The sequence below is a fragment of the Melozone crissalis genome, unplaced genomic scaffold (genome assembly GCF_028551555.1).
Source record: "Melozone crissalis strain CALT ecotype California unplaced genomic scaffold, PUWL_Pcris_2 ptg000045l_1, whole genome shotgun sequence".
NCBI classification, from domain to species: domain Eukaryota; kingdom Metazoa; phylum Chordata; class Aves; order Passeriformes; family Passerellidae; genus Melozone; species Melozone crissalis.
This window is the reverse complement of record NW_026535823.1, coordinates 5,668,528-5,690,624: the sequence shown is the minus strand read 5'-3', so window position 1 is coordinate 5,690,624 and position 22,097 is coordinate 5,668,528. Positions and strand designations below refer to the sequence as shown.

Sequence of the window (22,097 nt, the reverse complement as noted above, 5' to 3'; positions counted from 1 at the left end):
TCTCCCTCAGTAAGGAACAGCAGGGAGGAGCTGCAGGTGGCTTCATGGAAATCCAGGCATTTTCTATCCCTCTGTCCCTGAAGCCATCCAGTCCCTTCAACACAGTGTTTGGGGCTGAGGGGCTGCCCTTTCCATGGAAGCACAAGTGTCACAAAACTGGTGTCAAGTGTGTGACAAAATCAGGGGGTCATTTCAGCCTCTCCAGGTTGAGAACCTGGTTCCCAAAAAGTCATTTGGCAGGAAAATTAGCTGGGTGGCCTAGGGCATGAAGTCATCACAAAACAGTTACAAAAAAGGAAAAAGGATCTTGCCATTGTTGTGTTGATTTTCTTTTCCTGATATGGTATTTGTTACACCTTCTTTCACTTTTGCTTTAGAAAACAATGCTCAATATGTGTGTTCTGCTTTTAGGACTGAAAAGAATGACAATATTTAATGCTGGTACAGTAGGAAATATGTATAACTTATCTCACAAATATTCACTTGCTTTTGGGTGAAACTGCAACATTTATGGTGTGTTAGTCAAGAATTTAGGGTATTTTTTGTTTTGAAGTATTTGTACAGAGAAGACAGGCACAGGAGTGGAGGCTGAATGAACTTCCCTCACTCAGCCTTCCTGCTGGATTGCACAAAGTGCCAGACTCTCCTCAGGGACAGGACAAGGAGCAGTGGCCATAAACTAAAACACAAGAAGTTCCACCTCAACGAGAGGAAGAATTTCTTCACTGGGAAAGGCTGTCCAGGGAGGGCATGGGGTTTCTCTCTCTGGAGACATTCCAAACCCACCTGGATGTGTTCCTGTCACCTGCTCCAGGTGACCCTGCCTTGCCTGGGGGGTTGGACTGGGTGATCTCCAGAGGTCCCTTCCAAGCAGAACAATTCTGCGATTCTGTGAATTTGTAAAAGGGTCTCTATTTGCTTAGCAACTTATTTCCAAGCTGGTCTTGAGCTGCTAGGGAGGGAGTCTAGAGGAGACCTTGTAGTCCTATCATACTGCATCTTAGAAACTTCCAGCCATAGGAACTCTACCACATGCCTGGGTAAAAATGCTTTATCGAGAATGCAATCAAACGCATTTTAAAAGTCCTGTTTAGCAGTAATTAATCGGAACAAACAGGCAAGAAAAATGAAATGCCTATTTAGTGAGATATTCCAGATCTGATTCACCAAAACGACTCCCACACTAAGGAACAGAGTAGTGCAGCGTTATCAGTGCCAGAGGATTTCACGTCCCTCGAAGCACCTCAAAGTTTCCCCTCTCTGCTACTCAGCTATTTGTGCTTATTTTACAGACTTTTCAGCCTCCGAGAAATGCAAACCCAGCCCTGCTGCGATCGGTTTGCACATAGAAAATACCACGGCGGGGAGCGGAGGCGCCGGGCCCGGGCTGCCCTCAGGGGCCGCGCCCGTCCCGCATTTTTTTCACTGGGGGGCAGCAGCCGCGGGGCCGCCGGGCGGGCGTTGCAGGGGCCGCTCCCGCCGGGCCCGGCCCGATCCCGGTCCGGTCTCCGGTGCGGGCCCCGGGGCGGTGCCGGGGCCATGGCGGACCGGCCGCGCTACCACGTGACGCCGCGGCGGCCGCTCCGCGCGCGGGCGGAAGCGGCGGACGCGGGTCCCGCCCCGCGGGAAGTGAGGCCCGCGGAGCCGCCCCCGCCGCCGCGGGAAGGCGGCAGCTCTAGGCCCGAGCAGGCGGCGGCGGGCGGACGGGGAAGAGGACGGGGCAGAGGACGAGGCCGGGGCAAGCGGCGCGGCGCGGGCGGCATGGTGGGCAGCGGCGACGAGGAGGGGGCTCCGGCGGACGGCCCCAGGTTGGCTCCGCCGGACGGCCCCGGGCTGAAGCGGCGGCGGAAGAGCCCCCGGCTGGCAGCGGCGGCGACGGCGGCGCGGCCGGAGGAGCTCGGGGACGAGGTGGACAGCGCGGCCCTGCAGGGTGAGCGGCGCGGGCGGGCGCAGCGGCTCGCGGTGGATCATGTGGTTGAGGGCGCGGTAGGGCGGCGCGAAGCGGGGCGGGCGGGCGCCGTGTGGTTCCCCTCCGGGGGTGTTGGGACGGGACCGCGGGCTCCCGGTGAGCCCGGTGCTTCTGGAAGGCTCTCAGGCCAGTGGGATTGAGCTGAGTGTCCGGCCGTGCCCCTCACCCGTGTCTCGTTTCAGGGGACGAGCATCACTTCGGGACCCCAGACTCCCTGACGCGGCCCCCTATAAAAGCGTACAGATCGCCAGGTAGGCTCCGATCCCAGGGCTCCCGAGGGGCTGGGATGGCCCTCGCTCAGGGAAATGGGGATTATTGGGTTTAACTCCTCGGCAGGTGTTATTGTGGCACATAGGTGAGGAAATCCCGCTGTGACTCTTACCCCACAGACCAGGGATGGGAGGAGGAGCGATCCTTTTCATGAGGGCACGCTCAGGTGGCTGTTTTATTAGTACATCACTTGGAACAGTACTTGACCCCACAGCATTTAAATTTTACTAACACTGCTTGGTTTTGAAAGGCAGGATTTAAATAAGGTGTGCTGAGCTGCAGAATCGATCCCTCAGTGGCTGTGCTCCTTACAGGGAGCAGCATTGTTTATGAGGAAATGCAAAACTGGGGTTTTTCTTCTTTTGAAACACAAGGATGCTCTGGGACTTGCTCCTGGATACTGGGCTGGACAAGCTGCTGTGTTATCACTGTGTGGCAGCCACTTGTTGCTTTAGTTGATGAAACTCGTGTCTTTCTCCAAGCTATAGAAACATGCTCACTCAGTGTGACATAGTCATGTGGCTTTAGCCCGTCATTCCACCAGGAAGCTGTGAATAAATTGTATTTCCTTCCTCTTTTCTCTGTTGTGGAGTGTGACAGTGCTCAGGGATGCATTGGGCTAGCCTGAGACTGTTCTCCATTCCCATCTGTGTTTTTGTCGCCAGGAATTGCCTGCCTGTATTCTGCTCCAGAAGCAGAATTCCCTGGAGGCATGGGGGGAAAAAAAATCTTGTTTTGAGGAAGGTTGTGAGTATTTCTTTAGGCAAGTACAGAGGTTTGTCTGTGACAAAAGCTCGTGCTCCCACATGGTGGCTAACAGGGTATAACAGGCTCAGTGTTTTAAACGTGGCTGTGCTGTTTCAGGAGGTGCAGCTGAGGGTTGGCTTTTTAATTAGATGGCTCTAAAAATGAGGCTCCTCTCCCTCCCACCCTCCCCAGCTCTTAGCAGCTGTGGTGGATTATAGGCACAACAGGTGTAAAAGTATGATAACAGACTCTAATTGTTTATATAGCAGCAGAGGGTTAGTTTTTCCCCCATTTGTAGATGTGCAGTATTTTGCTTTTCCTGCAGAGTTTAGGGGATGGTCTGTGAGGCAGGGCAATGAGCAGGCTGGGTTGTTGGGGAAGCAGAATTGTCCTGCTTCCCTGAGAACAGAATGGAAGCAAAACCACACCTTGAGAAACTGGTTCCTGGCCTCTGCTGAGAGGTTTTAAATACAGGTTAGGCAACTTGCCTGGGGAGCTGGAAAGCTTTAAGAGCTTTAGGAAGAGCTTGCAGAGTTTTAAAAGCCTAAAACCCCTGCCTAGAATCAGGGCAGCTTCTAGATCAGTGAGCTGAAGATACGTGCTAGCAATCTCCATGGAAATTGGCTTACATTGAACTTTCTTTTCTACAACTTCTAAGTCCCTGTAACACAAAGAATAGTGATTGATGCCAAGAAGGGGAGAGGAATTAAAAGTAGGAACTGCCTGAGTAGCCCTCTTTGTATTGATAGATATTTATGGTCTTCTGGTCACAATTACTAGGGAGATTTTCCTTGTAAAACCTGTGTACACAGTGAAATATTATGGATATGTAGTTTGGCATTCCTGAAAATAATTTAGTGAGGAGCTCTGTGGGAAATCAGAGCTTTTTAACAGTGGGTTTAAGGTGGGTTTAAAACATTGGGCCCCATTAAACATGTGCAAATACTTAACTGTTGCACCTGTGACTTGCCATAGTTTAAAACTTACAGCTTTTTCCCATTTTTTGTGGTTTGGATGGGTCTGGTCGTTTTGTTTTTCTCCTTAGTATGTTTGACATGCACTGGTGTGTGAAACTGCCAGAGCACGTTAGAAAAAGGCTGTTTTCTTAGTTGAAATAAAATTACCGAACACTAGGTGGCAAGCTGTGCATTGCCCTTGGCGTGTGGTACAAGAGCTACAGAAACACACTGAACCCCAGCTGGTTAAAGAGTAACAGGGCCCAGAGTGAATGTCAGAAAAAAATTACACATTGTATTCTTCCTTTTGCTGTTTGCTGATGCTTGTTAGCTCTGCCACAATATATGTTCCCCAACTGTTCTACAGCTTTTTATTCCATACCTGAGCTTTTTCTGGTCAGCCCCTTGGTTCTGGGTTTGCATTTTATCCTTTCCTGCATTTGGTTTCCCAGCCCTGACCTTTGCTCTGTGACCTCTGATATCCTACAGGGTTTATTCTTTCTAGTTAGTGACATTAACTAGGCTGGGTTTCACAGCTGAAAGGCTCTGTGATTTGGCAAAGAGCTGAAAAATGTTGATTTATATTCTTCTCACCTACCTGAGGGGTGAAATTAGGTTGCTGTTATGGATTAGGAGAGAATGAGAACTAACTAAAGGATGGCTTGGACTCCATTGAAAGGGAACTTATTTTCTGTATTTGCTTCTGCCTCTTTTCCCCTCTGCCCAATGCTGCATAAGAAAGACAGCACAATTATTGTTTGTAAGTTGAGCTCCCAAAGCTGTAGGGAAAACTCTCTATACTTCCATGGTGTTTACACTGAATTCCCTTAGTGTAAGAAATTTCTTGGCTCCTAATATTCATGTTTTTAAGCCAAGAAATCCTAATTTTATTTTTAAGAAGCATGGGGTGGTGTAGACAGCTGTATTTCTAGTGAACTCAAATTTACCATAAGCATTTCAAGTTTTAGTTGCTGTTTGTTGCATTTTAAGAGAGTAATTTTTGGGAGTTCACAACTTGGAAAATCACTGATTTAGGTCATGGATGTTCCAAAACTACAACTTGGTCCTTCAGATTTATGATGTTGCCAATCCTCTTTTTATTCTTTTTTTGCTCCTGGCAGGTGGGACTACCGTTTACTTTGAAGAGAATACAGTAAAGGAAAATAGAAAGGCTCATGATAGTAACAGAACTGAGAAACCAACCATTTCTGCACCATTAAAAGGTAACAGCTTTTATCAGCATTTCTTCCATGGTGTAACAAATGATTGCTTAAATGTATTAAAATGACAATCATTCAGTTCTTTTAGAAAAAAGGGAATTTTTGAGTTGAAATCTGAATGGATGAAAAAGGGTTTATTTAAAAAAAAAAGTTTCAGTGTGTTCTCCTACCTGAGCCAAGGTAAAACTGGTTATCATATGATGATAATCTGCTTGGGTGAAAAACCCTAAAGTTCAAGAAAAGGCAGATTTCAACTTTGATAAATATCCAACTGTGTGGTTTTTGAAAAGTAAAACAGAAAGAAGTTTTTTCCCTGCTTCAAAAAACCCATGAGAGTGGATCTTTAATTGCCTCAGGCAAGAAAAACTAAAACTCTTCATTTTCTAAAGAGCTGAATTATCTTTGACTTCAGCAGGCGGAGTGACTACACCAAGTAATTTCAAGGTGAGGGAGGACTTTGCTCATTGCTCAGAGATTTTTCTCCATGTGTATTGCAGAAGCAATGGGGAGATAAAGTGAGAAAAAAATGAGATTATTTTTAGCCACATAAGGAAGTTGTGTCTTTTTAAAAAAAGCAGCCATAAGAAGAATGATTTGTCATGTTGGCAAAAGCCTTGGGGTGAAGGGCCAAATTAAGCCCTTTGTAATAGATAAAAGTAACTTTCTGCAGCTCAGAGAGGTCCAGGAGGCTGTGCTGGTTTGACATCACAGCATATCCTCCTCCTCCTGATTAGCTTTGAGGAATTCATAGAAAGAGCCAGAAGCATGTGTGGCTGTCCTGTTCTGATCTCTGATGTGGGGACTGAGTTCTTCCATTTGTGCTTTGCTTTCAGAAATAAAGGCTGACTTCCTTCAGAAAAATCAGGAGTGCTACTCGACTTCTGCACCACAGAGTAAGTAAAACAAGAGAACCTAGTCTTTCCCTGTCATTAGATGAAAAGGACAGAGTTGTTTTCCTTTCCTCTGCTTCTGGTTTTTCTTGTGCCCTGGGACACTGTCTGGGAAGATGGGCATGCACTCAGGAGGCAGATTCAAACAGAAACTGGAGAAGGCAGCATATTCCTGTCAGAGCCTCTCTGTGAGGTTATTCAGCTTGCTGACCACAGAAAATGCTCCACTTTCTCTTTCATTTTTCTTTTTGGAGTTGACTCATGGGATAGTAAGTGCATGGAGTAGAGGCATTGGGGAGGGGAACAAAACCTTCACCTTTTGGGGGGCAGTGAATGTTAGTTTGTACACAAACCTTCCCTTTTATCCTTTTTATCCTTTCCCTGAGAAGTGGTGGCTTGCTGTGCTGTGATTGAATTAATTGTCCTATACTCATGAAAAGGAGCAGCATTTTTCTTTGCTGGCAAAATCCAGTCTGCTCATCTAATGACTCCCTTTTGGGGAAGTTTTTTTGCTCCCTTCCTGTTGGATGAGTGCTTGAAAGAAAATATTCTGAATTCTAAGTAAAATCTTGGTCTTTGTTTCTATCCTCAGCAGGTATAGATACAGATAAATTAAGTTTTGTAAATCAGATTTCAGTCTGAAGAACCTGCAGGGTACTTGTTTCTTTTTGGTTTTGTTGTTTTAGTTGTTGGTTGGTTTGTTTTTTTTTTTGAAAACCATGGTGCCATCAGGAAGAGAAGTTCATCCTGTGGTAGCTGCACATCTGTAAAATGCCTTTGAAAAATGAATTGATGCAGAGAGTTCTATTTGTCTAGTAGTTTTACTTTTCTGTGCCCCTCCAGGTGCTGCAGGAGTGGTTAGTTGTGTGTAGGGTGAAGAACTTTGGAAGATCACTGAAAACTCTGAAATCTTTAAGGTGTCTGCAGAAGTTAGACTTTTTGAATTAAGCAAGTCAAAATTTACTGGGTCTTTGTGCAAATTGTGCTGTAAATAATGCACAATTCTTAGGCAGATTAAGATCTGTTAATTGAATTATTTTTTCCTTTAATGCATGAGTTACAGCTGTCACCTAAATATGAAACCTGCTCTGTGCAAACAGAGCTGCACTGTGCTTTATTACAGAATTGAGGTGATTTTGAGCTGTTAACTCTTAGAAGATTGAGATAAGCTTAGCCAGGACAAGCTCCATGGCTGTGCCCTTTTGGGGTAGGGGGTTGAAATTACAGAATAGGGCAGTTCATTAAGCCAGTTAAGCCCCAGCTTAAAGCAGAACTGCTTTTAGCACCTTCTGCAGTTACATTCATACAGAAACAAGGTTATGGAGTTTATTTCAGTGTCTTTAAATAACAACTGCAGGGTATGTTTGTTCAATTTATTCTCAATAGTGCCATTGACAGTCCTGATTTGGTTATATATTAAAGAGCCTTCAGCTTTGAACCAGTTGCTGTTCAACAAGGAGCCATAAATTCTCCTGTCTTTTTAATTACCTGGCTAAATGTAGAAAACGTGCTGACCAAAAATTGCACAGTATATATTCATCCTGGTCTCTTGGGAAAGTTGTTCATAACACTCTGTGGATAATGCCTCTTGTACTTTGCTGTCTGAGCCCATTTAAATAGACCAAAAGTATATTTTGAAGCTGAAAGCTTGCACTTTGCTTTAAAGGCATAATTCATCCCAAGAAACTGACTGCTGATGAAGCAGGCCTCCAACCCAAGCTACATGGAGAGAGAAAAGAAGACTGTGCATTTTCCATTTTGCTTTGTTTTTTTTCTATTTAGGTCTTCCATTATGTTGTTTATCTAGTGTGTCCATTAATTAAGTTTCCATTTTTATGCCTTTCAAATTCTTGAGCAAAATCAGGAAACTTAATTGGGACATGGGATCCTTGTGCAGAAAATAACAGCTTGTTAAATCTCTTGCATTTTATCACCTTGTACTTGAAATGGAGTTTTATTTGCATAATTCTTCAAGAGCTGGAAATCTTTGGGGGTGATTTGTGGCAGGCTGGGGACTTGTGCTTTCTAGGCAAGGTTGTGAGGATGGCTTGGGAGCTGGCATTTGGCAAAGAGCAGAGATTGAGATTTGCTCTGACACTTGAGTGAGACTTCTGAGGCTGGTGACAGTGGTGAAGATGTCATTTTCCTTGTTCAGGATGATTCTGTTGAGCACAAGGGGGAGAATGATGTGGAAAGGAACTGAAACCCCTGAGCTTAACCCTGCCCCAGCTGGGATGAGGTGACAGCCTCACCTCTTTGCTCCAGCTTAGCAGAACTGGGTTTGTTCAGCAGGGTGCCTTGTTACCCTTCCTGTAAGCTTTGTGGAACTTTGCATGTAAAAGTTTTCGTTGAAAATAATGCAGTTTGGTGATTTCAGCTCCCTGCTGGAAGATTGGTCATAATTGTTGTCTTAGTGTTCTTCTCATGTTCCTTTCTTAATCTCTTAACAGGCAGAAGTAAATCTCGGTATCAGTCCAGTACAGAGAAGCAGTCACAGCCTTTGGCCAGAAGTAAGACTTCTGCTTTCACTTCTGTTTCATGCTTGTGTAGCATTTAACCATTTTTATGCCTTTCCAAGTATTTCAGTTCCTGGAGTTGGTGTTAAGCTGAGGGTCCTTGCTAGAACAGATGATTTACTTGCTGAGATGTGGCATCACCATGAAGGAAGGAAGGGTGTTGTATAATGAATAAGATTTTCACCTGAATTTCAGGTCTTTTATGTGTAATGTTTACAAGATTAAGACTGAGGCAGGGCTAGTGTTGGTGTTATTTAACTATTGTTTTGTTGTTGTCCTGATAAAAGTTGGGGTGTAAAAGGGGAACAAGAGGAATGCAGTTCTTCCTGTTTCCAGGAAGATTGGTGTATTTTGTCACTCATTTTACTGAGAACAGAATCCTTTTGCTTGCAGTGCATGACACAAGTGTTAATTTAACTGCTCAAATATGAAATCAAATCAAAATATCTGATATTTGATGGACATGGTTTGCTGTGTGTACTTTGTGAAGCTCACTGATCCAAAGGCCACAACGTTCTCTGAAAGTGTTGACCACCAGTGTTTGAGATGCAAAAATTGCTGCAGGAACTATTTTTATCCTAAGGGAATAGGAAAGAAAAATAACACAGGAACCATTCTGGTGCAACCAGGTTTTCTGTAGGATCTTTTCTGCAGGCCATAAATATAGAAGAAGCTTTGACATTTTTCAGAACCATTTTAAGCTCTTAGTTTGGATTTTATTAAAGTAAATGGAATATTGATGAACTTTAAGAGCTCCTTTTTCAGAAGAAGGTCTAATTTAGTCTCAGTCAATGTGGGAATATGTAAAAATGTTCTTTTTTTTTAATGTTGTCACTTCACAAAGTGGCTTGAGTTCAAAACTGTGTTCTCTGTTTTGTGGTTTGGTTTTTTTAACTAGATTATCTTTTCTGTGCTCTTCAACTACTGTACCAGTATTGAGAATGGGATCACTTTATTGTTTCCTCTTATTTTCCTTTCACTTTCCTTTCCTTTCTTAACTAGATCTTTTCTATGCTCTTCAACTACTGTGTCTGTATTGGGAATGGAGTGATTTTACTGTTTCCTCTTATTTTCCTTTCACTTGTTGACTTCTGATGCCTTTTAAAACATTGTTTTCTTCTTGTTTGCTCCCTCTCTCTATAGATGACAGCGAATCACAGAATGGATTTCACAAGATGTGGACTTTGTTACTGGTTCTGTTAATTTGTGTCCCACTGCTTTACATCCTGTGGAGTGGGATTCGAGGTGGAACCTCCTCAAGGAGAGATGCTGAAATTCTGCAAGAGTTTCGGGCCCGGATGGAGAAACTAAAAAACACTTACCAAAGCCAGGACCCCAGACTGTGGAGAAAAGCCCGTGTGTCCCTGGAGAAACGTCTCAACTCTTCCCATGAGCACCTGGAGCCTGCTATCCTGCTGCTCACAGCTGGCCAGGAAGCTGAGAAGGCCCTGAGGTGCCTGAGCAACGAGATTGCCAATGCTTTTGCCTCGTCCCAGAACGCCACCGCGATCAGCATCGACGGCGTGGACAAGGCTGTGCTGGACAGTGACATTGTCAAGCTGGAGGTGGACACAGAGCTCAGCTCTGGCTTCAGTGAGGGCAAGAAGGTGGCAGTGGTGCATCGATTTGAGTCGCTGCCTGCAGGCTCCACCCTGATCTTTTACAAGTACTGTGACCATGAAAACGCAGCGTTTAAGGATGTGGCCCTTGTGCTGACAGTTCTCCTGGATGAGCAGTCGCTGAGAAAGAGCCTCACCTTCCAAGAGGTGGAGGAGAAAGTCCGGGATTTCCTCTGGGCAAAGTTCACCAGCTCAGATGTTCCCAGCTCTTACAATGGCATGGACACAGATAAGCTGAGTGGACTGTGGAGCCGGATATCTCACCTTGTGTTGCCTGTTTGGCCTGAAAAGGGCCTCCCTCTAGAGGGGTGCACATAAAAGTTGCTGGAGAGCACTTGGGAAAGGAGGAAGACACAAAATGTGTGTTGCAAGGCAGAGCAGGGAAGAACTGAGTGTGGCTGCTGAGCTCAGGCAACCACAGACCAGTCCTTTCTGTGCGGAGCCTTTCTACCAGCTGGCAGAGTTCTTTCTGCCAAAGCAACTGGGACTTCTCTAAGTAAACTACAGAGTGTAAGCAAGGAACTTGTTGGTAAATTGTATTCAGTGATGCATTCAGCCTTGGTATCCTGGAGCTGAACATTGCTGTGCCTCAGTTCAGAGTCACAGTTGAACCTCTGAACCGGTGTTGAAGCGCTGTTGGCTTTGCTGTGAGGATCCTCCTCTGGAGGTGCATAAAGCTGGTGTCACATTTGACAAGGTAACAATGTAAAGCCATCACCTTCATCTCCCACAATTGCTTACTTCACTTCTAACATAAGAAATAAACTGAAAATGATGAATAAGTGATGTGAGTCTAAGCACAAGCTTCTTCCTGATCCATTGGATCACAACATAGGTGTCAGCTATCTCTGGCCACTTGCAGAAATAGCGAAATTGCTTCAAAGATCTGTGACCTGTAGAGGACCTTTCAGCAAGCATTGCTTCCTTAAATGAGCCTGCCCCAAACAGTTCTGGGGAAAGAGAAAATATGAGGTGCAAAGGTTGCTTAAATTCAGTAGTAATGTCAGTTAAATAATTCCTCAGTACCTCTTTGCCTGGCTGCTTGCAGGAGTTCTCTACTCTTTTTCAAAGTTTTGCAAGTCATAAAATTTGGATGGAAATGATAAAATGTCATCCCCATGTACATACTGTCTCCTTTCCGAACAAAACTTTAGGAAGACATAGTTTATTTCTCCTTTTACTAAGATCATTATTTTTGCATTGAGAGAATCTATTTATTTGTGGTACTTGATATCCTAAAAAACTAACTTCTTGTATCTGTGTATTGCTGCCTGCTTGCTGTATAAATTTCTAGCAAAGACCAGATTTGCAGAGCATGCTTTTAAAATGTTTTTTAGTCTCTCATGTCAGGAGTTCCTCACAACAAGTACCTGTTTCTATTGTTAAATACTTTGGGTAAAAAAATAAAGAGAATAGCAGCACTTCCATTTCATTGCTGTTGCTTCATGCTCTGAGCCATTGGTCCATGTCCATTTGGTTTTATTGAGTATGAAGGAATGTGTGAAGATGCTCTCAAATTAATAGGATGTTTTCTTGCAGCAGCTGAGAGATTTCGCCCATCCTTCATTCACAAGCCCTTTGAACTGTCCTGTTGCAAAAAAAAATAAAAACAAAACGATTTTCAACAGGAAAACCTGTTGAGGAGCTGGAGCTTCTGGCTTCTTTCTGCTAGGCAAGGTTGGAGGTTATCAAAATCACCTGAAGCAAATAAAAGAGCAGAGTTTGGGAGACACAGAGCTGTGGTCACTTAAAGCAGAGCTGGATTTGTTCTAACTATTGGGAGCCAGCAATGGATAATGCTTCCTATTTTAATGGGTAGAAATAAAAGCAGTAAGCAGACATGGAAGTGCTGTTGTTCTGGATGTTTAATAGCTCAGGAAGGAAATGATGGCATTTACATTTTGAACATTTCACTGGACAAATACTTTTTATTAAAAAACCAACTGTGACTTATTTTCAAATTTGTCCTCATAGCATATTTGTTTGTATATTATGTAAACTATTTTAGTAATGATTCAAAATAAACATACTTGTTTGTTTTATAAAGCTGTTTTAAGACTTGCCCACTGAATTTTAAGTGATCAGACTTTTTTTCCACCATGTTTAAATTGCTCATTCACCTTTGACCAACTACAGATGCCTAAAATACAACCTTTTGCAAAATTCAGAACTTTTAAGAAACGTGAGTGGAGTGGTAGATACTGGGATGCAGATGCATGTATTTCATAATATCAGGGCTTTTGTTTGACTGGGAACATGTCAGGAAATGGCTGTGAATTGTCTTTACTTGGTGTTCTTGTACTGATTCCCCAGCTCTGATTTCAGCTGGAATGAATGATAAGATATGGTTCACTTGTTTCATTAGCCCCATACAAGAGTCAGTAGCTGACAAAAGGGATGACTTCATCCTTGTTCCACTCCCAGCTGCATGTTCTGTACTTTTGGTGAACAAACCAGGGCACTGTGAACTGATTGGAGGGACAGTCTTACTGAAAAGTAACTTTAAAAAAAAAAATCAGAACTGGCCACCACAAAAAAGAAGACAAAGTTGAAGATTGCACACATATACAATTAAAACATATTTATTACAGGTAATTTTCTGTTTCTAAAGCTCCTCTTCCTTGTAGGTATTAAAGAGCTGTATTCCTGGTTCAAGAGAAAATAGGAAGGTGTCTGGAAACTGAAGACTTCATGTTGTTCTAGCCAAAGGAAAATCTTTGTGTTGTTCTTGTTGTGAACTGTGGGGAAAGCCTACAAAGCTGTTCTAAATATGTTGGGCTGCTTAGTCTGAAAAAAATGAAAACCAAGATTATATGGTCCTTCCATAGGAGGGGAAAAGGCTCAGGATTAGAAGACTCTCCCTTCTCTTCAAGCAGCAGGGCCTTCTGTAGCTGATTGTGGCTTTGTCCTTAAAAGGCTCTCATTAAATATCCACAGGTAATTAATGCAGATCTCATCAAGCAACTCCTACTCAGCCAGAGGTGAAGAGTAATGTCTGTCTGTGTTCCTCCCAGGCAGCTGATTACTATCCTCCTTGTATAATTATTTCATTGCCTGGGGCAAACGGAGCCATTTGATGTTTTCCAAACTGCAAAATAGTTTGGCTCCTTCTAGAGAAATCTCACTTGTGAAGTTGAAGTGACCCTGACTGTCAGCAGATCAGGAAATTAGTTTGTGACAGAAAAAATGCGGTTTTACAGAGCAAAAACACCAGATCTGGCCTTGAGACCAAGAAGGGGATTTTCCTGCTTCTGTAGCCTTTAGCAAAAAAACTTGTGAGTAGAACATGATCTTTTGGGGGAGGGCTGAACCAGCTACACACCAAGCTGCAGACAAGATTCCCAGCACTCTGCAAATTGGACTGGAAATGGTCAAAGTGCTCCTTGGGCTGTGAGCAGCTGGAGCTGCAGTTGGTGAGAGCCCCTTGCAGGTGGAAGGGGGAGTGTGGCCCCTCTCCTGCTGTCACCTGTGGGCACCTGAAGGATGGAAACACCTTACTGCCTTCAGCAGGGGCTGTTGTGGAAGGGACCCAGAACAAAGCACTGCCCAGCTGCTGTTACCTTGTCTCTCACACCCTGCTCTGAGTCATGCTGTGCTGAGTGTGCAGCATGCTAAGCAGGTTTGGAAAAAGTAATTAATTTTTTTCCCCCCCTCTTTTTTCCCCACATCAACAAAATCGTACTCTTTCTGCAAATTAAATTAAAAAATAAGTTGTGGCTTTCATATGCTTGTTTTTGAAAATTATATTTGTTTTGAACAAAAAGTCCAGATCAAACTGAATGCAAAGGGTAAGGTGAGAACTCCATGTTAAGGTAGGTATAAAATTATTTGCTGTACAGGACACAGCTATATGCACCACCTGCAGTGCAATGGCCAGCATGCTGTATTTAGAAAAAAGAATCTGATTTTGGAGGGGTGTAATGAAACATGAACAACTTGCCAGATTCTGTGTTAGGACTCTGTGGTACAGTTGGAAAACTGGAAAGAAATCTGAAATGGTGCCTTTAATTCATAAGAGAACAATTTTTCATGCATTGTTTCTGCTGTCAGCTGGACTGCAAAGTTGTAGGAGTACAGAGCAGGGAGGGGGGTTGTCCTGTAGTCCTCACAGCTGTCCTGTGTCCTGTTTTATTGTCAGCTCCTGACAGCTGGATTTATAATTGTGTGCCTGGAAAATCTCATTCCACGTCCAACAGGTGGAAGCACCCTTCCCCAAATTCCTGTATGGCTCTTGGGAGACACGTCAGTCAGGGAAAGGGGGGAGGGAGTCTGGGGGCTCCGGGCTGCAGGAGCCAGCTGCCCCTTTCTAATTTTAGAAGGGGTGTGCAAGAACAGTGTGGAGTGGAAAACTTTCCAAACCTCTTTCTTAAAGCTGCAATGAGCGGGTGAGTGAAAGATGAGAATGTGGCTCTTTGCTTTTCCCTCGCTGAGTGTGTCCCTCCAGCACCAGGGCTGCTGTTCCCCGCCGTGCTCTGCCCTGTAGGGAGCTCGTCCTGCTGCGGAGGGTTCCATCCCTGTCCTCCCGCCTGGGGCTGTGTGCAGGTAAACGCTTTTTTTTATTTCTGAATTTCACAGGGTGACTGTGTTTTCCACGAGAATGTCTTTTTCTTTCTCTCCCCGTGTCGGGTATTTGCCCATCAGAGCTTTTCACTTCACTGCAAAGGAATCTTTGAAAGTGACAAAGATTCACTCTCAAACCAGTTGGGTCCCACTGGCAGATACAGAGAACAAACAGGAGCAAAACCAGAATACAAACACTGCCTTTTAATTCCATTTAAACCAAATGATTTCCATGTTTGAGAAAATCCTAATGTGATGCCTAGTTTGCCTGGAGATGAGAAAGGAGGAGCATGAAACTAGACTAACTGCTTCCAAGCAGAAAAGAGAAACTCTGTTTAAAAGCATAATTAAAGAGGCAGTACATTACGAAAGTGCTGAATAATTTAAATAGGCTGCCAGTCCAGCAATATTAAGCAGTAAATTTAAGCAAATGCTATGTGATGATGGGGAATATAATAATTTCATTTGCCCTAGTCTGCAATCAGGGCTCCCATGCATTGCAGTAATATTGTTTTCATTGACTGAAATTGCCATTATTATTATTATTATTATTATTACTTTCAGTCTCCTGCTTTTGGGAGCAACGAGTTTGCTCTTTGAGAACTCAGGAGGGAATTTGGCACTACTTGCCACTTTTTCCCACTGGACCTGTGCTTGTCTTTCCATGTTCAGACATTTTTTTCCCCTCAGCTGGCAAAATCAAAATAATTATAAAATAAAAATAAATTTTAAAAGTGCCCAAGGAGCACTTTGACCATTTCCAGTCCAATTTGCACAGTGCTGGAAATATAAATAATTTCCAAAGTTTTAACCACTGACATCTCGAGTTTACCTCTTCTTTCAAAGGAGGTATGCTTATGCAGGAAAACATACTCTGTAATTAGTTTGTATATGCAAAAGACCCAAATTAAGGCTAAATGAGAATCCTGTAATTGTAATGTGATTAAATTCTGCATTGCCTAAACTCCATAGCTGTAATCTCTCAGTACTTGGGGTGTTTTCCTATGATGTTCCCATACTGGAATAACTTACATGCAAAATGATGGCCATTTACTAGAGGAGAGGCTATTAAATAGATTAATCCTTTCTAGTGAAGTAAAAAAAAAAACCAAACAAACCAACCAAAAAAAAAACCAAAAAAGAAAGAAAAAAAAAAAAGAAAGAAAAAAAAAGTAGTTATCATGGTAGTTACCATGATCCTATGATCCTTTAGTGTTTGGGGTTGATAACTCTCCACCCCCGTGCTCCCCCAAGAAATTTGGCACCAAACCATCACACAAATGACTGAAAACCAGACTGGGGAAGTTGTAGACAGGCCCTGAAGGAGCAGTCCCAAAATAACTGGAGGAAGAAATTCTTTTTTCCTATTCTAATAACTTTCTTTCTTCAGTGGAAATAATTTGCTAGAGCTGGATAATATCTTAAACCTATTTTTGAAGCGTGGGTGGTTTTAATGCATCTTCAGGGTGGAATCTATGCATTAGAAGTCAGTACACTAACAAATTCTTAATTCATGTTTATAATGAGTGATAAAAGTGAAATGAAGCCCGTGGAACTCAGTCATGTCTCTGAAGTTCTGCAAATGTTTATTTAAATTTAAATTTGGGAGAGTGTAATTGGAGACTCTTTCATTTACAAAAAAAAAAAAATATTTTTCTAAAGATGAAGGCTGTGAACACAAATGACTAAAAAAGCGGTGCCCTAGTTTCGGCTGGAGCCGCTTCAGGAATGCCAACATCAGCGCCGGGTTTAATTAGCACTGCCAAGTGCTGGCCTTGCACCAACACCCAGGGCTCTGCATAAGGAACGCGAGGGGACTGCCCCGGCAGGTCAGGCCTGTAGAACTGTGAGGGGAACAAGACAAGCTCAGCTCCGAGGGAAATCCCGGGGAACGACGGAGGGCAGAGCAGGGCAGGGCGGCCGCGCCGCACCCAACATGGCGGCGGGCGCTGAGGGGGCCCGGCGGGCCGGCGCCATGCTGGGAAGGTCGGCGGCCGGCGGGCCGGTTCTCGCGAGAGTTCCCGATGCGCCGCCGCCGCCGCCGCTCCGTGTCAGTTGCGGGCCGGTAATGGCGGCGCTGAGCCGCCGCTGACGGGCCGCGCACCGGGCTCGGGCCGCCCTCCCTCCGCCCGCCCTCCGCGGGATGTGCCGCGACCTGCCGCCGGCGCAGCGGGCGTCCACCAGGTGAGGAGGCGGCGGGAGCGGCCCGCGCCGCCGCCCCAGGCCGCGCTCGGCCGGCGGTGCCGCCCCGCCGGGGCGTCGGGCGAGGTGGGGCCGGGGCGGGCCCGGCCCGAGGAGCTGCCGGCTGTCACTTGGCTCGGCCGCTCCGCCCGGCTCCGGCGTCTCCGCGGCATCCGCTTCACCCGTTAAGTCTCTTTCTTTTTCTAGTTTTAATTTGTTTTCCGCTGCTTGGCGTACCGGGGGGTGGCGGGTGAACGGAGAGGGTTGGAGTGCTCCGTTTCTCTGTTGTCTTTTCGCGTTGTGGGGGAAACCACCGATCCCGGGTGTTTCCGCGGACAGACAGACCCGCAGCCCGGGGTGGCCCCGCTGCCCTCGGAGCCGCCCCGAGCACCGGGAGGGCGCTTTTAAAGTTTAAATGTGCGCTTTGCCAAATGCGTGTGCCGTGCCAGGGCGTCCTGCCCCGGCATTGCGGCATCGCTCGGTCTGCCCGCTCAAAGTCCTGCTGACATCCCCGGCAGCATCTGCCCCGAGCGCTCTCGGACTCCATCGCTGCCATTCTCTGTGCTTCTCGGAGGCAGAAAGGCTTCCAGACGGGTATGACTGGCTTGGTTTGTTGGTTTTGGGTTTTTTCCCCTGTGGATGCAGTTTTGGGTGGTGTATTGCCTGCTGTCAGCGTAGGTTTTGTGGAATCGTTAGGGCGGTCAGGCACTGGAATAGGTTGCCCAGGGAGGTGGTGGAGTTACCATCCTCAGAGGTGATCTTGAAGGTGTCTTCCATCCTTGACGATTTTCTGATTCTCTGATTGTTTGTGTCTCTGGGTGTAAGTTGTAGCTCAGCAGCTGAGCATCTCCTGGCACGTTGTGTAAGTTTGCAGGTAGAGGTTTATCTGTCAAATTCATTGTGTAGATGAGCAATCCACTGTCTTGAAATTGAAAATATAACACTTGACTGATCGGTTCTGGAGGGAGAGGGGGGTTTGTCATCTTAAGCTGCTTCAACTGTTCTCCTGATTTGAAAACTCAAAGTACAGTGACCAAAAGTGTTTGTGGGACAGACGTGTGGAGCTGTAAGTGATTCACTGCTTCGCCTGCAAGTTCTCAGTGTTCTGTCGGGCTGTCTGCACCGACGGGCTAAGTTTTGCTGTCTCTTCGCTATGGTTCTGGTTGCTGCAACAGTTTCATTAGGTAATGCTTGAGATAATTAGATACAACTGAGGGTGTGGCCACGTGAACACTGTAAACTGTCGAAGGCTTGGGTTTCTGTGAGTGACGCTATTTAAACAGAAGGTATCCTGCTCCCGCTGAGCAGAGCCGGTTAATTTATGGAGTAATGGAACATTTCTGCAAGGGGCCAGGTACTGTGGAAATCACCTGCATCCAAAGCAGTGTGGGCAGCATCTGGAGAGAGGTGATTGTGCCCCTCTGGTTCACTCTCATGAAACCTCACCTGGGGTGCTGTGTGCAGTTCAGGTGTCCCCAGCATAGGAAGGACATGGAGCTGCTGGAGCAGGTCCAGGGGAGGCCACAAAGTTGGTAAGAGAACTGGAGCACCTCTCCTGTGAAGACAGGCTGAGAAGATTGCATGGAGACCTCACAGCATGCTCAGTGTCTCAAGGGACCTACAATGAAACCAGAGAGGGACTCTTTGTTGGGAACTATGGAGGTAGGACAAGAGGGAATGGCTTCAAACTGAGGCTGGGTTTAGTTAGGCACTGGGAAGAAATTCTTCCCGGTGAGGGTGGTGAGGGGGCACAGAGCTCACAGAGCTGTGGCTGCCCCTTCTCTGGAAGTGTTCCAGACTGGATTGGATGGGGCTCGGAGCAACCTGGGATAGCAGAACGTGTCCATGGGCAGGAGTTGGAACTAAATGATCTCTAAATTCCCTTCCAACCCAAATCATTGTAGGATTCTGGGTTGCTGATTGGCATGGATCATCTTGCAGGCTGCCCAGGCTGGGTGTGGTGGTGACTGAGAGAAAGTGATTTTAAAATTATGAGCATCTCGTTTGCATGGGTTTGTTTTACCAAGCTTTGGTGCATGGCTCAGGTTTGAACACTGTCCTGATAAACCAGTCCCAATGTGGATCATGTCTTTTCTGTCTTGGAATAACTTTGTTGGCAATTTCTGTCACCACAGCATAAGCATCCTTTAAATGGATAAGGATCTAATCTTGGAGTTGCTACATCTGTACTGAAGGTTTTGTTCACTTGGATGTGATGAACTTGGTGTCTCCTTTCACCCCTCTACCAGACATACAGCTGCTCTCTGCTGAAAAGGTTTTCTTGTATCAAGCAGACTTGTGGATAAAGTCATTAATGGGTTTAGTCCCATTGAGTTTAGAGTGCTGAGATGAGGCTGCAGTGCCATTAATGTGATTCCAGTTAGGTTTGAAATCAGGAGTGTCAGTGCACACAGCACTGGATCCATTCTGTGTTCCCATCTCTGGGAGGTGGGTGAAGCTGCACAACATAACATGAATGGTGTCATGTGCTGCTGCTGCTTCTTTCCTCCCACTTTGTCCTGGCAGCAACCTGATAAACTGAAAGAAAAGTCACTATAAAAGAAAAATTATTCTTTTACTGCCAGTTTAGCGAGTTGAGCTGGCTTGTGATGCAGTCAGGTGAGCATTGCATCTATGACAGAGTGACATGATTGCTAGAGAAGGTAGCAAGGAACATTTGGATTCCTTCATCACTGTGGAGCTGCTAAATCTGCTCAACTCCACCTTGAAAACTGACATCAGAGAGCCACCTTTTTATCAGTTCAGCAGAAATGTTTAACTCTGCTGTTGGTGTACTGAAACTAATTCATGCTATTCAAATCAATATGAGTGTTAATAGAAGATCAGGTGTGGTGATACAGTAATGAAAACAGAAGGACTTTGGTGGTTGAGTGCAGAAAGAAAACTTTCCCAGTGCAGTCAATATATTAAGCTTGTGGCTGGATTACACCAGAAGTGTAAAATTTATCCATAGATGTAAGTGCTTGGAAGATAGATGTGTATCATTGTGCTAATGATATAACAGGCTTTAATGGACTGCTCCATTGAGAATAAAATTACTTGTATGCCTAAGTGTGAAACCTTTGTCAATATGCTAGAGAAAGAATGGAGCAAATAAATGAACTAATCAATTATACCAGGTCAATTGAAACTTACTGAATGCTAACAGAAATTCTGGCTGGTTTAGCTTCCTAAGAGCACTTCTCAGTGATGGCAGAATTTCTCACTAAGTCACATCCATGGCAATGCACCAGGTGGAGTTCTCAAACTGAAACAGAAAAACTTTGAAAGGGATGATGTTATTTAAATATGAGAAAATATCTTATTGCTACATTTAGCTAGATCAAGAAAAAACTCTTTTAGCAGAGTCCTGGTATCTGCCTTTGTAATGCCAGGTCAGAAGCAGAACTGGTGGTCACTGTTCAGCTTGTTGGGAGGTTTTTGTGTTTGGGCTGTTCTGACTCCTTGTTTTGTTATTGAGGCACTTCTTAGATGTTCCTTCTGAGTGCAGTTCTGAGCAGAGGCATCAAAGGTGAGAAAGTGGCATTTGGAACATTTTCCATGAAATTTTCATGCACTTTAGTCTGTTTTGAAAGGAAATAGCAATCATGCTGCAGTTGACACAGCTGCAGGTGAAGTTGCTTCTGTGCTCATGGTTCTGTTGAGACATTGAAAGCTTCTGTCCTTCTCAAAATTGTCAGCTCTGGTTCTTGTACCTGGCTGAGGGCATTGCCTGTAGGTTCTAAGAAGGCTCCTTCACAGTGGAGTGTTCCTTGTGAGATGAGACAGAGCTTGAAGAATTTGAGCATATTCTGCTGAATGCATTTATTATGGGCTGCAAGAATTGAAATCTTCTAATGTGCAGTTTCTGGTCACTGGAGGTGGAACGAGTGAACAAAGTCTGGTTTTGATGCTGAGGAAGGAAAATGCAGGAGTACTTTACTGGTTCTAGGAATTGAGGTATTTTCTTCTCTGTCATAAATGCTAACATCTTTGAAGTCAAAGAAAATACAGAACTTGTGAATGGATAGGCAAAGCCTTGTGTGCACCTCCTTAATAAATGGATGCATTCTCTGTGCCTTTGTGCTCTGATTTCTTCATGAACAATGACTCAAGTTACACTAGCTGTCACAACATTCATTTCAATGGATTTCCTCAGAGTACCTCCTGGCACGTGGTGCAGCAGAGGAAGACATTCCATTTCACAAGAACCACCAGCCCCTTTTTAGGGCCAGCTTTATTTTTTTATCACTTCTTCATCACTTTTGCAAGTTGCCATGTCTTTTCATAGCAAAAGAATGTGGTAAATGTCCATTCTCATACAGTTGGAAAGAATCAGATCCAGAAATGTTTCATTTATAGAGAAATCTTCACTATAGTTTGAATGCAAATTTAGTAGCTGACTAGTGCCAGTGATTTAATCATAGAACTCAGGAAGCATATTTGTGTTTTCTACAGGGTTTTTTTGACATTTGATGGATGTGTGTTTATATCATTTATCTTCCTGGTTAAAAGCTAGAGGTAGTGACACATGCTTTGCAATTTTTAAGTGCTCTTCTCTCTGCAAGTGTGTGCTGTATCTTGATTGCTCTTTTTTTTGTACTGCCTTAGTATCCTTAAAGTTTTCTTGTTATCTAGCTTAAGACTGATCAAATTTTATTTCATTTATTTTACTTATGAAGCTTTTGTTTTGTTTTAATTATTTTCCAAAGTAATGATATTTGGAATGTGAGTTCTTCTGGTATATATACTGCTTGTATTACAAGACAAAATATTGAATATTATCTAAAATTAGATCGCTCAGAGCAGCTCCTTGGGCATTGCATTTGAAAGCTTATTGTATAAATGAGCATTGGGAGAAGGTGGAGGGAGGACCTGCCTCATTCTGCAGTGTCAGCTGTAGATTCTGGAGATGTGGAGCTTTTTGGACAAACATGTCATGGGTTTGTTTGTTGTGCTGGAATTTGTCCTCAGTCCTGAGGAAGGTCAGCACATTGCCTGCATCTGATAGTGTTGAAAGGCAAAGTTTGCTCAAAATATGCTCTGACCAAAGAAAGAATATGTCACTCTTGTACAAAAAAACATTTTTAAAGCTCATATACATCACCAAAACAAGTCTTAGAACAATGTGTTATGGATATTTTTAACTCTCATTTAAGTGAGATAATG

The 22,097-nt window shown here is 44.4% G+C and overlaps 2 protein-coding genes across 4 annotated transcripts in view; both read left to right on the top strand.

Annotated features, from left to right (window-relative positions):
- Positions 1 to 1,539: 1,539 nt before the first annotated feature.
- On the top strand, positions 1,540 to 11,874 carry LOC128943226 (torsin-1A-interacting protein 1-like). Its single transcript, XM_054286097.1, has 6 exons — positions 1,540 to 1,930; positions 2,152 to 2,220; positions 5,064 to 5,165; positions 5,996 to 6,055; positions 8,503 to 8,562; positions 9,712 to 11,874. The coding sequence occupies exons 1-6, from the start codon at positions 1,540 to 1,542 to the stop codon at positions 10,503 to 10,505; spliced, it is 1,476 nt and encodes a 491-aa protein (XP_054142072.1). The 3' UTR covers positions 10,506 to 11,874.
- Positions 11,875 to 16,844: 4,970 nt separating this feature from the next.
- Positions 16,845 to 22,097, top strand: part of CEP350 (centrosomal protein 350) — a 68,181-nt gene continuing 62,928 nt past the window's right edge. For all 3 annotated transcript variants that reach the window (XM_054285679.1, XM_054285680.1, XM_054285678.1), the window contains exon 1: positions 16,845 to 16,931. The gene's annotated coding sequence lies outside the window, so the exon portion shown is untranslated. The remainder of the gene's footprint in view (positions 16,932 to 22,097) is intronic.

Excerpts from the sequence above, each read along its gene's own strand:
- LOC128943226 (XM_054286097.1), top strand. The coding sequence starts at position 1,540 with ATGGCGGACCGGCCGCGCTACCACGTGACGCCGCGGCGGCCGCTCCGC. Across the intron at positions 2,221-5,063 it reads AAAAGCGTACAGATCGCCAG|GTGGGACTACCGTTTACTTT; the intron begins GTAGGCTCCGAT and ends TGCTCCTGGCAG. Across the intron at positions 8,563-9,711 it reads GTCACAGCCTTTGGCCAGAA|ATGACAGCGAATCACAGAAT; the intron begins GTAAGACTTCTG and ends CTCTCTCTATAG.